Raw genomic sequence first — 17,118 nt, forward strand, 5'->3', positions numbered from 1 at the left:
AGACATGAATTAACAAGCCCATTAGATGTTTATTTTTGCATCCTTGAACACAGTATGGTCTTCCATTTTTAGACATAATATCCTCATTGTAACTTTAAACAGTGATAGGTGTTCCTTGTCATCTGGGATCCATTGCAGTGCAAAAGAGAAATTTCTTTTCATCAGATGTGCATAACCTCACCTCATATTCTTAGAGGAATAGCTTACCATCAGATGTTACTACAGTTTTTTTGCATTAGATTTGAGGTGAAATTTTAACAACACATTCTATTATCAAGCAGTAAGCCTCCCTCAATGGCATTAAGAGGTATATTTAAAATGCACTCACTGATAAGAAATGTTTAAGTACAGTCTCATGTCATAATTAAGTTCTTGTCTTCCTGAAACTTTCCTGGTTCCTTCATTTCTTTTAAAAATGTGTTCTGATTCTACAAAGATCATTATTTGGTAACTATTTTGATTAAAAGAAACATGAATGTGAGGATCAATTTTAGCTAGGATAGCCAGTGGCTATGATGGACTAGCTTTCACATCCATATAAGTGTATGTTTCTGGGCTATTTCTAAACTTACCAAATCCAGTTATCCTCACTATGCAAGCAGGTACAAAATTACATCTAAAACATGTCATCATTAATACTCAAAGTGATGCATTTTTCAAGTTATGTCCTGCCAACCTATTTACAGAGTGGAGATAATATTGTTTTGCAGACTTTGAATTGGCCTCAAATTCTTCTTTCTGTCCATTCCACATTATGAAGACTTTTGGATAAGTGGCCTTTTCCTAAAATGTTTAAATATGAAATGGTGTTTTCTTTTTGCTGCTAAGTTATAGGAGACTTAAATATTTAACGAGATGCCCTTTCCACTCCTTTTGTAACAAGGTGAAGCCAGAGGTGTATCAGAGAACTACTGAGGGTGGTAATTAAGAAACAATTCACTTCCAAATCTAAGGACTAAAATGAATTTTTGCCATTTGATGATTATGTTCACACATTTAAAAAGACTGTTTTGCTTTGTCTTAACAGGGAAAAAATATTTACATGCTTTGATATTGTAGCAAGCATTAAAGTAGGTTGCTGTTCCTATTCCTTAGCCTCAAAAGCTGCCCTACTGAAAAATAGTTAGACTTAATTCCAATTATTAGCACATGGACAGATTTTACAGCAAGGGGCATCTTTTATTAAGGTCTTAAATATGAGGTGGAACAAACACAAGGCATTCTGCCCTCTATAAAGGGTTATCATACAATTTCAGGTGATGCCCATGCATTAGCATGAAAATCTTTCATTTTTCTCTAGATTATACCCAGGATTCTCCCATGAACTCCATAAATCTACTTTAGGACCAAAGTGGAAGAATAATTACTAATTATTCATGAAAAACTGCCACAAGCGCAGCAACTATTCAGAAGTCCTTCAGAGAACCATCGACTGCCTTTGATGAAGCAATTCATAAAATTCATTTATGATGAAAATTTAGGTAAAAGTGCTAGTCATTAACGGTAGAATTGCAGAAATAATTGCTAATATCCTTACAATAGAGTTACCAAATAGTACTTCATCATGTGGGAGCAATATCTTTTGCTCACCACAGTATCTTAAGGTAGGTCAAAACCATAAAATAGGAAACATCATATGGAAACAATTTTAAGGAACCTAACACACCAGAAAATTTTATCCTGTTAAATAGTTCTTGTGCCAAAAACGTTCCATGAATGGCTGAATTTTAAACAATGAGAGACAGTTTATACATCTAATGTCATTTCTATTTACCTAAGTTAATAGTACTTATGGATGAAGTAATTTTCTTAATACCTGTGTTTAGAACTTGAAGTGCATGGTTGGACGGCCACATCGCACCCTTTCATGACCAAGGAAAACCACTCATAAAGTAGAATTTTTATTTTTATTATTAATCATACACATTTTATTTTTATAAGTTCAATATTCCCATCTCTGACCACCAAAGGAAAAACTGCCTCCCAAATAGCTCTCCTTTTTCCAAAAAAGGCTTGACGAGTATGAATATTTAGCATAAATCTTCAAATTGATATCATGCATGAGGAAAATATTTGTAAATAATTTGTATTTGAATCATAAGCAATGTGCTTGAGTGAAATGTAAAAGTCAAATGAAAATTGAATGGATGTTAAGGCAATTTTGAATCTCAATTTATTATTCTCGAATATATTTGCCAGGAGTGGTATCTTTCTCTAATAATTGAAGATAAACTGTGACTTCATATGGAAGCAACTTTCATCCCATACTGGTAAATAAATATAAAAATTATGGAACCCTCAAAATTGAGTGATAAATATGCTTTTTTTCACACCGAATCTCAAAAAATAAATAATGAAACCATAAGGTTCATTTAAGCTATGGCATGCTTTGTTTACATCCTTCACTGTCAAGTGTGCACTGGAGTACATATCCCATCAAAGTGTTATGTTTGCTGTTTTCATTAGACACAATAACCAAGGCCTGTGCAGTAGAGCCATGAGAATGCTTGTTTAGTTTACTAAGTTGAAATTTACATGCATGCAGTGGGTTATTGAAGAAAAAATAAATTTATTATGTACATTCCACTCTCCTTGAAATATCTTATTGTGCTTTTCACTATAATAAGAAATCATTTGTAATGAATGTAATATGTACTTACCACAAGGTACCAAATCTTCCATGAAATGAAATATATTACTACATAACTACCAATGCAATTATAATCCTCTCCTTTTAAGGTGTCAATTAATGATTATCAGAATTGTTTCATGTATCACAATGATGAAACAATCCAAGTGATTTGTTATTTTGCTATGAACTCCAATTGGTAAGAAATTTCTTGGTGTTTGCTCTAGTTGTTACTCAAGGTTGAATGAAATGAACTCGCCTCAATGACTTAATAGGGTAATATATAATGCCCTCCTGAATTGGTAAATTTGCCAAGAAAAAGACTGTTAATTGTATTTATAGAATGTATCCTTCATTCCTATTATGTATTTTGACTTGAGAGTATCTCTCAGGTGATGAATTCACTGTGCCATACGTAAATGTTTAAAAACTAAAAATGTCATTATTGACATATTTCTCTATTATTATGTACTTATAGTTACTGTTTAAAGATAAAGTTTCTCTATACATTACAAAATGCATGATAACAAGGCTGAATGTTGGTGTCCTAGCTTTTTTTTGCTAATTCTCTTTGTACCCACCACCAGTTTCTCCAAATACATGTCATTTGCGATAACTTGGCCAATTTTCTCAAAGCAGCATCGTAAGCCTTTTATACTACATCTAAAAGAGTTCAATTTTATATGACCAATATCACTTTTATATCTAAATCCCTGAGGTGATATAAAAGTGTTATCATTTACACATCACTTCAGATATCAAAATTTTACAACGCTGAAAATGATGGAAAACAATATCAAAAAATAAACCTGTGAATCAAAATTTGATAAAATGCCAATGAAGAATGAATGATACCAATAAAATGTCAAAGAGTTATAGTTTAGCCAGTTAATATTTTTATAGCAGCATACTAAAACAGTTTTCAGAAATTTGAGACAAAATTATTACTTTTTGGCATTAAAATGGTATCACCGAGAGTGAGATGGACATACCTATATTAGATCAAAATGATAAAAGTAGAAAATATCATGTTGTTGATACAAAATGTTATCATTTTTAACCTGTATGTGATATAACCAGCGATATCTTATTGACTAACAGTTAATAAAAATAAGACGTAAAATGACATCAAGAAGATAGCACTATGCTGCTTTGTTCAGAACTATACGAACCAGGAGGTTCAAGAATAACTCTGAAAAAGGGAAAGTAGCATTTGCTGAATAGGAAGCAATCTCACCTTTAGTATGCACAGTATGGTCGCTAGATACCCTAAAATATTCTGCTCTCCTTCAACTTCTTTTCTTCTCATTGTTTCTCATTGGCCAAGTCAACGTGAATGAACTCTACTGGTTAAATCCGACAAATACTGGTCAATTTCCCCTAATTTACTGCAGAAAGGGATCAGTCAATCATCAGTTATAACTGTTATTAATAAAATACTCATTAAAAACTGGTGAATTAACTGGCAAGACATTACAGAAAAGCCGTTAAGTTTTTCCTCTAACATTCACCAGTTATTAGTGAAACTCACTGGCAACAAATATTTTTCAATCATAAAAAGAAAAACTAACAAGATAGTTCAGAGTTGTACCAATAACTGGTGGAAATTGATCTGTTACTCTCGAGTGCTTTATCTTAAGGACAACATACATCAAGGTCCTTATTTTTTTTAAATAACCAATGGAAATCAATGAAACTCTTTAGTGCCTACTAGGGCTTCCACTTATGTAACAGAATAAGAATAATTCTCATGCCTAGAGAAATGGGGTGGGCTACACTGATGTTGTCTTTCAAATGCCCTAGGAAATTAAAGTCTGATAATTGAGGTTTGCTAATTTTTCATCCTTAAAATTGAAATAACATTAGAATTTCTTTTCATTTAGCTTTGTAAAATAATCTCTAGAGAATTACCGCAAATGGTTGAAGTAGGCATTATCAAAATTTTTACATTCAATGTTTATACTGATTGAAATTTCCATTACAACAAAAATGATAGATGTATTCATTTACTTCAATTACAAATTGTCCTTAAAATTTTTTAGAAATAGATTTTATTATGCTGGTGCAAATGTTCGAACACAGCATGCAATTTCCTCATCCTCTCACAGTGCATGATAATATATTGTCCCATTGTTATAGAATGAATTTGCTGAGAATATACTGCTTCCAATTAAAGTCCAAAGTTTCCAAAACTTTTCTCTCCATCCTTTTCTTTATCTATGCATGTCCTCGCAAAATTGTTTTCTTTTAAGTCATTTGTAAATTTTAAGAATATTGATTAAGGTACCTATTTCACAAGTCTATTAATGTACACATATTGTAATGAATCTTGTGATACCTTAGGAAGTACCTATGTTTCTTCTGAATATCTCAATAACTGTGCCAGTGTCACTTCTGTGGATGTTTATTCCTATTTATTTTGGCGATCAAATAAAATTTTTCTGTTATTGAAAAATAAGAATAGAGTGTACTCTCATTTTTTATAATCAAAACAGCACACAATGAGTTTTTTATCCCAATGAATATTCCACATTATTGAGAAATAAATGATATTTTCTCTTCCATTTAATTCATTATACCTTCATGTAATTGCCAATATTTATATCCATCAGTAGCAAATTGATTATGCTCTTGAAGATTTCATTTAACTCTCAGAGCACATTCAGAGAATAGAGACCATACATATATGTTTCAAATGATTTAAAATAAAAATTGCCTATCTATCCAGTAGATTGCCTTTAATATCTAAGTTTTGGTATGTCATATCATTGATCAACTGCAGAGTGATGTTCAAGCTATAAATTTAATTCATTATTCATTTTAAATATTGAGTAAATATCTAACAAGCATACACAATTCCAAAACAGAATTGGATTGATAAGCTTAATGTAGAAAGAAAGGAAAATCATAAGGATTTCAATGAGTTTTGAGAAAGGCACATGGCCTGACAGCCAGATGCTCTTAGAAAGAAAATTATTCATTTCAGATAAAGACAGAGTTCAAACTGAAGAACTTGATGGTAAAATATGAAATGAAAAAATATATAATTAGCCATTAAGGATCAAACTAGTTTTCCATTAAAAGAATGTAATAAGCAGACTCTGGTATTTTCTGACAGAAGTCCTTTTTACCCACAATCTCAGGGAGATATTTTATAGGGGTGAGAGGGGTCCATATTCCAACAAATATAGAATACAGGAGGGTCTAACTCAAGGAGAAATTTGATAGAATAATTTGAGAAATTTTCAATTGATATGCTCATTAGTTTTTTAATTAAAACTTTGCAAACATACATAAAAATTACTAACAGATATTGACGGCTGTATTAAATGCAAGTGTACCTACAAATAATACGTCTTCACAATATCTTCCATTGATTCCGTAACACAAATAGAAACAGAAAAAATCATTTATGCCAAAATAAAAGTCTTTAACAGTACCGTTAACTCTTACTCCACTTCTTTGGGCCAATCAAGTTCAATTTCCTGGAAGTAAAAATCAATTACACATAAATTAATCATTTTATTCAGCAATTACATAAGATTATTAATTACTAAAGACTAAATTAATTAAACTACTGCAGCAGCAACTTCAATTATAATTTCTATATAGCTACAGCCGCAGCAAATTTCAAAGCAAAAAAATTGACCATGAATTTACGTCACAATGTAATTTAAGACTGTGAAACTATGAGGGTTCACAGACACAGACCCATAACGCGGCTTCACAAAATTGAATCAGATCATCAAACTCCAAGGAACAAAGTTGGTAATTAATGAAACAAACTTGATCAAGGTTATAGACAAATTGCACAATATAAGTAAATAATTTACTTCCAATGACTATCATTCTGTGCATCTTAATGAGAAACTTTGCTAAAATACCATGTTTGTAGAATAAATTATTTTTGCCTAGAAAGACCTTATTGAAAAAATTTAGGTTCACATGCCATAGGACAAGAGTCAAAGGATAAAACAGTAATATGAACCAAGAAAAAACATACCTCAACATCTAGAGCTAACACATCCACTTCCACACCAAGCAAACTTCCCAAACTAGGTTCAGTGCGGCCAAAGTCTCCATGAACAAATTCCTTCACGTATGTCCCAGCCTGGGTTCTAAGCTTGAGAATGAAGTGTACACTCTCACTAGATCCTCCTTCTGAGGGTACAACCTCAGCAGTTGCAGCGTGGACTGTGCGAAGCCTTTCAGCTAACGGACGTCGATGCAACACCCTAATAGGAGTTTTTTGGTGAAGAACCAAGTCATTAACTTTCTCAGAAAGAGATTCCAGAGCACCAGGGGGAGGTGGAGTCAATGCAACGCACAAAGCAGTGTAACGCTTCTTCTTCTCTTCCTCACCATACTTGAGTTTGCACAGCTCTTCCCTGTAATATTCACAAACAGGAAAATACATATAAACACGATTCTGCAAATGTTTATTTATTCCCACCCCAGTGAAAACAGCACATAATGACCTTTCACATTGGGGTTCTTAACAAATTCAACAATAATATGTGCACAAAAACCAATGCTCTTGCTGGAGGTGACCTAATCAGGTGGGACTCGAACCCAAGACCTCTGTCTGGTTGATGAGGACTTTACCCCACCGCCACTGAGACCAGCAGTGTGGTAAATGATTAATATTTATAAAGAGGTACATACTCCAAATGGTAAAGGACTGCTTATAGAATACTTAAATATGTATGTATTAGTTAATGTGTAAATGCAAGAATGCAAAAATCCGCAGAGTAATCACCAAACTTGAACATATGCATGGATAGAAAATAGAAAACTGTTCTGATTTGGTTCATGCATTATCACATTTTATGTTCTGGTCCACCAAAATCGTTCCTCACGCATTAACTTGCATAGGTTAATTTATCATTCAGCCAGACCCTGATTCTTCCCTTTGAATCTACTTGTCAATGAGAGTAATCCCACCTCAGAACAGCAGTAAAGCCACAAACAGTCAGATAATAAATGCCTTCTTTTTGATTAAATTATTAACGTGAAATGTGAAAAAGAAAAATCTTTTCACTGGCCAAAGATAACTGAGCTTACATACACAAGAGTCACAGAAAGCATACAATGAACACAGAGTTTAGATCAAAATTCAAATAAAGTGATCACAATTTTTAATGGGCGAAAATGAAGCAATGAGTAATGGCAATTAGGAATTGTAAGGCAGCTTAAAAATTACAGTAGACTTTCGTTATTACTAGAGATGGGTCAAATAGCAGATTTCTCGAATTCGAATATTAAATCATTGCTCGAATATTCGAATACCTCGAATTTCGAATACCTCGCATACTAAACGATGAATGCTGGAATGTTTGACTCGGTTGCATATGCAGAAGGCAACACAAGATTTTGGGGAGTAATTTTGATCCCCTTTAAAGGATTCGAACAGGAATTTAGCTGATTAATGGAATATTTTAATTTTATGGAAACAATTGGGCATATAATTAATTCAACTAACATCGCTTTACCCCCACTACTGCTGCCAAGTGCTAGCTGACAATCTGAGGCATTTTGCAAAATACAAGCTCTTCTCCACCGGATTTTCTTCAATTATTTTCAGTCCATCTTTGGGAGTTCTCACGAGATAAGAAGATGAATTGGAATTGCTATCAGGGAGTAACCAAATATCCTGAGAAAATATCCCTTCGTCTGGGTCTGTAACAATAAAGATTTATAGCACCACTCATAAATTGTAACTTGATATATGTTTTCGGAAAAAAAATACCGCATCAACTTCCAAGAAGCTCTTTGCTCATATCGAGTCTCACCAGAATGCCAAGTCTCCGTCCAATTTTGACATTTATTTCCTTGCGTAAAATGCTTAAATAAAGTCAGAAATGCGTCGCGTTTGGTCTTGTTCTTTTTTAAATTACGCGCACATTACTAATATTTCAATCCAACAAAGGTGTAATATCAACTGACGAAAGTCATTGTTGGACAACTTTTGGGCTAATGGGTGATTCATGCAGCAATTGACCTCCAGAAACTGGAAACTCAGAAGCAGGTAGGCTGAAAAAGGTCAGTGGGTGAGAAAAGGGGGGGGGCGCGAAACACATTTCTTTTGCTCTCGTGTAACTTGATATTTTTTTCGAAGCTAAGGTCTTCGTAATATGATCCCTGCTCGAGCTGTGACCTTTTTTTTATTTTGAAGAAGAGGAAAGCCTCAGAGCTAGTGCTGAATGGGTGGGGTTACCGGATCTTAGGAAATGTGCTAATGTAAGTATCCCACAGTACTCATGCGGCAGTTGACCTCCAGAAATGGGGAACTTCGAAGCAGGTAGCCAGAAAAAGGTCAGTGGGTGAGAAAAGGGGGGAGGGCGTGAAACACGTTTTCATTGTTCTCGTAACTCAATATATTTATCGAAGCTAAGGTCTTCGTAATAAGATCCTTGCGCGAGCGAGGACCTTTTTGTTTGATTTCGGAGAAGAGGAAAGCATCAGAGTGGGTGAGGCGAGTGCTGAATGGAGGGGGATAGCAGATCGTGGGAAATGCGCCAATGTTACTATCCCACGGCACTGAGTTTCTCCCTATGGTAGTTTCATCTCCTGGAAAAGATTCAAACTAAGTGCCTGTACTTATTAGCCATAAATGACACATGATAAACACTTCGTCTCATTTATACGAAACCTGCGCGAGCTGGGGGCTTTTGTTTGATTTCGAAGAGGAGGAAAGCGTCGGAGGAGGGGCCGAGGGCTGATGGATGGAGGAGGAAGCGGATTTTGGGAATTGTGCTACGTAGTTACTATCCCACGGCACTGAGGTTTTCCTGGCGGGGGAAATCGGGAATTTTCGGATTTTTTCACCCGGATCAATTTAGGTTCCCCACGTCGAACTCTTTTCACCGCTCTAACGCGCGCGCATTTGATGTAGTTCGTCAACTTGCCTAAAACGTCGCTGCATGCACTAAAAGACTAGAATTCTCAACATTTTCCCGAGTCAACTACCAACGACGTGCCTGCGACAGTGTACGACGCGAAATTCAAAGTATTCGAGGCGGTACTTTTTGCATAACTATTCGAGACCTCGAATAGCAAATACTTCCTAGTATTCGAGTATTAGCGGATACTATTCGCACATCTCTAGTTATTACGAAGTTCACGGGACCGAAAAACCGGAGGTTTGTCATAAAGAAGTTTGTATAAACGTTTGTTTTAGGAATCATCGAAAAAAAGTATCATACACGTGATTAAATCACGCGGAAATACATGTAAACAGGAAAATTCATTTCAGTTTTTCAACAGAAGAATGCGGCATGACGCAATCGAGGGTTGATGTCTTACCGAATACAGTAAGCCTAATATACAAACTAGATGCGTTCCAAGACCTTTTCCCTAAGTTGATAAACCTACAGTCCAGGTGCCGAGAGTTGTCCGATGACAGGCAGAATGGTCTAGGTCAGGGTAGGGGGCAAGGCTGCCAGGTAAGAAAGGGAAACGCCTACAAAGGGCTCCGTGAAGAAAGGAGCCGGAAGGGATGACGAGCGTGAAGGACCCAGGGGAAGAATCACTTGTTTTGGTGGATCAGGCTTATTTCGGTGCTCCTGATGAATTTGACAACGTTGTATGACTAGGTGAGAGTCAAAGGTGCGTTCGGGAGATACCGATCGGCTATATATCATGCTGGCGTAGGGTTATCCACCCCTCGTATTTTGCCGTCATCAGACAACTCTCGCCGGCCGGATTGTATGCAAGGCATCGAGGAGTACGGTTATCCTGCAAAATGCAACACTGCATCACACTTACGCGCTGACTCACAATCGTGACGAACTGATCTACCTGAGCGTGCGACGCATCCGGAGCCGAAAATATAGTTCCCTGCGGTGACAAAGAACGGGCAAAACGCTGAACAGTTCCTAAATTCACTCTGGATTCTATGATACTTTGTTCAGATTTGCCCACAGTGAGAATTCCCCAACGTCACACTGTGTAGCAACGGCCAAATGGGAAGGTGCCAAATTCGAAATTTGAAATTTTTGAATGCTCGTACTTCTGAAAATTCGTAAATCGAATGTGCATAGGAAGAGGATTAACTGTACATCCAATTTATGAGCGTTTATGAGTGGGTCACCATGACTCCAGAATATTATCTGGTGTTGCGAGTAAATTGAATAAAAAGCCATAATTGGGGCTCTTGGGCACAGTACACGAGAAGAACTGAAACGTGGCACAATTATTAACACTTAGTGTAGTGAACATCCACCTAAATGCCCTTGCTTATGCGTGAAACTCCGTAATAAAGTTCATTTTGTAACCGCTAGGACCAGGAATGTAGTTCGTAATTTCGTAAAAACAAAAATTTTGTAATACCGTTTCTTTTACTGTAGCTTGGATAGGTCTTTTCACCGGGACTAACAATTTGCTTCTTAATAACGAGAACTTCGTAATAAATTTGTTCGTATTAAAGAGAGTCTACTGTATACCTCCCAATTTCAAGGCAAGATAAACAGGAGAAACCAAAACTAGCATACAGCTTTAACTGAATGTACAATAACCCTTAACAGCCAAAAATTCATTCAAATGACCTTCACAATAGCTTGCATCTACCAAACTCTTAACATGAAGGTATATTTGAACTTTTTAGAGATAGAACAGAATTAAAATATGTATATTAGGGAAAATACTTAAGTATAATTTTAAATCCTGCACTTTTGTCGGATATAAAATAAGAACATACTTGGGGACAATTTGCAGATCTCTGATAGCAATTCTTCCAATTGCATTGTTGTTGATTTCATGCTGTAAATCCTTCAATTCTTGAGGGGAAACGTGAACCCTATGTGGATCAAGAAGTTCAACAGCAAATGGACGACCTTTCCCCAGGGTCCTTACATCTACATCCTCTCTTCCCGATGCAGAGAACTTGGAACCTAAGAAAAATACAGTCAATTGAATCAAATGGAATGCCACAGCACTAACGATACGAACATGATCATGGTTGTTAAATGAATCTAAAATTAAAATTCCTTCATTTTCCCCAGACAAAAAAATTTACATTTCCCCTGACTTCTTCACTTTCCCCTTTTCAACATTGCAAAAAAAATTTCGAGGAGTATGAGAAAATAATTTTAAAAATTTTAAACACACTTAAATTATTTAAAAATGCATCTTTCCATTGAACTCATAGAAAAATCTGAATTTATAAACTTATTACATGGTGTGGTCTGCATTAAGGGCAAATTTTCTACAAGAGAAACATCACAAAGCGGAATGCAGAGAACAAGAATTTGCTTCTAAAATTTGAAGAATGAAAGAAACCATAATATGTTAATGCTTGGCGATAAAGTGTAAACAATGTCTTTAATTTTTAATAACATTTTAAATAGGTTTTTAATTCATTGCAATGGATTTCCACAAAGTTACAACTAAAACCATTGAGGTTAACACCAAATGCTGTAACGAGTAAGTTTTGTGTTAACCAAATTCAAAGCCTGTGGAGGATACTATGATATTTATATTTACCTTGAGCCTTAAATGCCTTCACAATTATTTCACTGATCAGCTCTTGGACTGATGACTCAACTCTTCTTTCCCCATCAATTACCCATGGAGTTTGACTGAGAATCCGTGAATACTTGTTATAGCGGCCTAGAAAAAAATAATAAAACCAGTACTAGGTGTATTATTTTTATAAATGAGATTCATAGATGGACTAAAAGACTGCCAGAAACCTCCCCTCTCAAAGCAACCACAAGTGCATACTCATTATAGCAGTCAACTATGTAGAGGCTTTCCAAACAAGAGCCTACACACATAATTTTCTCTCATGATTCAAATTGTAACTTGGAAGAACTGGATCCCACTTTCCCAATATGTACATGGTGGCTGAACTTAGACTTCCAGCCAGATTTGCCAAGTAAACACTTTGCTTTCAATGCAGTTTCAAATTCTAGCCACCTATTATACATATAGCTTACAACATTACAACAAAACTTTATGCTGTCGCTCTAAACAAACAAGTATAATTGTTAAAAAAAAGCCTCATACAATTCACTTAACAACTGAAAATACCAAGGATGATGTCCTGAATGAAATGGTAACAGAGACATAAAATATCAACATGGTATTTTAAAGTGCCTGCAAGACACATTAGCCAACAGATTTGACAATTCTAAAGAGCAACGTTAATATGTATTTTATAAGAACAACTGTCCATAAAATAAAATTAATCCTACTGCTTCACAAGGTGTCAGTTATAAATCTATGTACATGTAAAAAATTATGGTGAGTTATTGGCTATGAGTTTTCCTCGTTGCCAGATGCTCTGGACAACTTATAACCTCAAATGCTTTGCCTGCCAGAGATCGCTATATACATATTCCAGGCAACTTTCGTTTTTTTTTTTCATTTTTAAGTTAAAAGAGATTTTTTTGTTATAACGTATCTTTCCCTTCTATCTAATAAATTATCTTTATCAATTGTGATTTCACGTCTGAGAGAAAAATCCTACAGGGAAATAGTTAGGGGGGAAGCCAAAACTTACTCGTGTAGCTACGTTAGAAATGGAAATGGGGCTTCACACAGTAAGCTTGTATAGGCGCATCAGCCAGTTAACTCACCAGCAACAAAAAGTGAATTATGATAACATGAGACTGGAGCATAGCCAGCCGGTACCAATGGAGTCTCAGGGGGACATGGATAATATTGCTGAAAAAGTTCCTGGGAGGTATCTGCAAGTGCTGCTTCCACTGACTTCCTTGTAAAAACCTCACCACCGTACTTATGAGGATACTTAGACCTTCGCTCAAAAATATCAGCATGCATCTGAAGCCTTATGAAATGAGAGCAAGAAAAATAAAGACATAAAATCAAAAATATAATCATCTTGAGCTCACAGTTGCAGCATAAAATAAGAGGAAATTCACAGAAAGCCAAAATCGTTATAATAATGAGTCAGCTTTTCCTTCTGGATGAGGTGGAAATGTCCATGGATGAACATGGAATAACAGCTGTCAATACGGTATTATTTGCAATTTAAAGAGCATACCTGCCTTAAGCTAATATACATGTCACTGCTTTTCTCAACCTTTTGCATGAAAAATGCATGTCACAAAATAAAACATGAATAGGGTAGTTTCCTTCATCAAAGAAAACGAAAGGCATTGATTGCGATCCGTTACCCACCATTAGTGTATTCATTATATACAAATTATTTTCTTTTAGAAATAGTGGTTTGGACGAATGGCAATGGTCAATTTTATCCTCATTTGAAAAAGGCCAGATTGGCGCCCATGCGATGCCACTCCACGTGACGTCACAGGGACCTAGTTTCTATATGAGTAGATAGGAGTTTTACATCGTCTGAGATTACCAAATCATGCATGAGGCACAGAGCTCAGGAAAACATCTCTTAATAATCACCTATTACAATTGCCTATGGTCGGAAAGTTTCCTTCATTTGATAGGGTAATAATAATCCTTATATTTAAGCCAAGTGCTACCTGCTAGCCGTCTCCATTGTAGTGGTGCTCATAGTCTCGCACCAATGTGGCCTCACACAGCGGCATCTAGAACCAGAATGATGTCACATGGGCTTTTCCCAGCATTCATACTTAGCCGTTGGATTTTTGCGTGCTTGAAAATTTTTACTTTTCATTTAATCGGGAAAATAGATATCCTTATCTTAAAGCATGAAATACGTACTCTAGGAGTAATAATCTTTCGAATTAGGCAATAAAAAAATAGGAAACCACCATATTATCTATGCAATCTTCTCCAGTGTAACCAATGCTATTGGCTTCAAATTTCCCAACTTATTCATCAGGTAAAAAACTTCAATCCAATTTACCCAAATAGCTATAAGATTGCAAAAAAATTGAATATTCGGTAAGCCTTTTGGCTGAATCAGTCACTCAAAAATTTCTTTTAAGCTAAATGTGTTAATAACATCACCATGTAAGATCTTTAAAGAGATTTCAAAAACCACAAGACAGCATTATTTCAAAAGGTCATATCACAGGCACAAGATTAATATTTACAATATCTCTTTCTCTAATAAAGTATAGTACAATGTCTGTAATACAGCCAAACAGTAACTCGACATGTCCATTAACTCAGTGTACCAGGCTGAGGATTTCCCATCAGCTAAATTAATTTGATCAGTTTAAATGACAGATTTCTCAACTTCTACTAAGAATTATTCACAATATGGTAAGAAGGTGCAAGTCGGGTAAATTCTTATGTAAAACGCATAAAGTTTTGGGATGCAAACTTAACTATGCAAGGAAGTAAGATTAGGCAGGTTCCTGGCTGACATTTTTTTTGCCGTGACAGTCTGCTACAATGTAAGCATACAATTACTAAATTAATAATTTTAAAAGTATTAGGAAAATATTATTTATTTCCTCTACATTTCCAATACTTGGGAGTTTTAAATAATCTGGAAAAGTTACTGATGGATAGGTATGCGAAAAATACTGAGATTAAACTACACTATAATATCATAGCACAATACACACCACTTTTGCCAACAACATATTTAAATGCCGAACGCAAATACACTCACCAAGATTAAAGCAAGGGCAAATACATCTCTCGATACTAAAGAGCTACTTGGGTTCACCTACTTCAAATTAAAATGATACTTACAGACAAGAGCATTCTTTCTCGTCATCAGAGTAAGTGATATTAACCTCAACAAAAAAATCTTGAGAGGGACTGTTATCATTTTTTTTGTTAAGTATCTCTGCAATTTTGGTTCCATACGTCCATTTCCAAGCATCTTTCAAGGTAACATAATTATAAAAACCTACATGGGAGCAAATAATAATGAATACGAATTAAAGATTACATTCAAGGTATTTAATGCTGAAAGCTACACATCAAATTATAAGGAATAACTATACCATTAGGAAAATCACTCAAGGAATAAACCACAGGAAATCGTTGAGAAAGGAAGAAGAGAACTGATTTCTCCCTAAGTTGAAGACTAGGGGGCAGAGATAAGGCACAAGTGAAAGACTTTGCATCATATCCCATGGCTTTGACTGCATCACATATCTGGAAAAGAAATGCAAAGCTCATTACATGTAATCAAATTTGTAGAATCAATACATGTGATTAAATAAAGTAACAAAGTACACATGAGAAAAAATGGCTAATATCGCAGGAGAAAATAGCCTCTGATGGACTGTATTACAAAAGCATGCTTCACACAGTAACAAAACATCTCGGAAAAGAGCAGCACTGGATTTCCATAAGCATTTAGTTGCACTAATTTTACCTTTGACATTGTATTTTACCATACAATTCTAAAGTTGTCAATTTTGTAGCATAATACTTGAACGCTTGCTCTTTTAATACATGTAATTCAAGAATTAGGCCATGAATGAACAGTACAGAAAAATGTAATGACTAACCAAGGAAAAAATAGTTTTATTAATTCACTATGAAGGCCACCAGGTCGAACATCGTTCCCCTTGACGTTATTTATATCATAGCAATTTCCATTGGCAAAACTATTTCTTTCGTACATCAAGGATTGACCTTAGTATCAGAGACACTGACTCCCAAAATCATTCATTCAAGGGGAAGTGTATTGAAATGGTGATGAAATTCCTTAAACTGTCTTGGAACAGCTTAATTTGTGTTGCATTCTCCAGTTCTTACTAACACAACCAATGACTGACTTTGACCTACCTATTGACTCATTGGTGAACATAAAATTCACGAATGAGTTACTGGGGAATCCGCGTTTTAATTATGCACCTTCACTGGATTTTTAAAGAGCATAAATTGGATAAAGCTACTAATTTCAACTCACTTCCCACGTAGTTTCAAGATAGTTCTGCATAGTCTACAATGTATTTTCAAGAAATATTCAGCAATCATCCTTCCGCTAGTGAATTAATTCACAATTAGATGAATAAAGAGCATTTACTTACAGTTTTATAATCTTCAGTATCACGCAGAAGATCCAAGCAAGCGATACAAGGGCATGATTTCTTCCTTTTGGGTGGATTTTCTACATTTTCATCCTCGGCCGACGATGCCTTACGAAACTAGAACATTAAAGATGCCATAATTTTAACTGCAAACACATACATGCATTCATGCTAGCCATCGGATCGCTGTCACGACATACCTTATCCTGAATCAAAGATAGATTCTTATAAAGGCTAGTATCCTTTACGCCAATGTAACGAAGGGAACAACGCTCGCAACAGCCGATTTCCGTAAGACACTCGAAAATTGAATCATGCTGACTTTCTTGATTTTCACGCATTTTAATAATGACTAAAAGAAACTTGAGCTTAGAGAAATATAAAATGATAGTATTCAGATATTTCAGGAAATGGACTCTACCATAACAATTAATTCGCTATTTCCTAAAATTATGGTCCCACATGACTTCCGTGATCACAGTTGCTCACAGTTTATCAATGACACAAATATCATCACTAATATCACATGGACTCGTTGTTAGTAAACAAAGACGGAATTACAACAAGCGCCACTGACCGCGTGCC

General features: G+C 35.4%; 1 protein-coding gene across 1 annotated transcript; it reads right to left on the reverse strand.

The window, feature by feature from the left end:
- Positions 1-5,878: 5,878 nt before the first annotated feature.
- On the reverse strand, positions 5,879-17,087 carry LOC124154159 (tRNA pseudouridine synthase Pus10). The gene is made up of 9 exons (XM_046527699.1): positions 16,734-17,087; positions 16,534-16,650; positions 15,496-15,649; positions 15,239-15,398; positions 13,210-13,421; positions 12,113-12,238; positions 11,328-11,520; positions 6,633-7,017; positions 5,879-6,114 (listed from the first exon to the last, which is right to left on the reverse strand). Exons 1-9 carry the CDS (start codon positions 16,872-16,874, stop codon positions 6,079-6,081), a joined length of 1,524 nt encoding a protein of 507 aa, XP_046383655.1. The 5' UTR covers positions 16,875-17,087; the 3' UTR covers positions 5,879-6,078.
- Positions 17,088-17,118: the final 31 nt, after the last annotated feature.

The sequence above is a fragment of the Ischnura elegans genome, chromosome 2, assembly GCF_921293095.1.
Source record: "Ischnura elegans chromosome 2, ioIscEleg1.1, whole genome shotgun sequence".
Classification (NCBI taxonomy): Eukaryota; Metazoa; Arthropoda; class Insecta; order Odonata; family Coenagrionidae; genus Ischnura; species Ischnura elegans.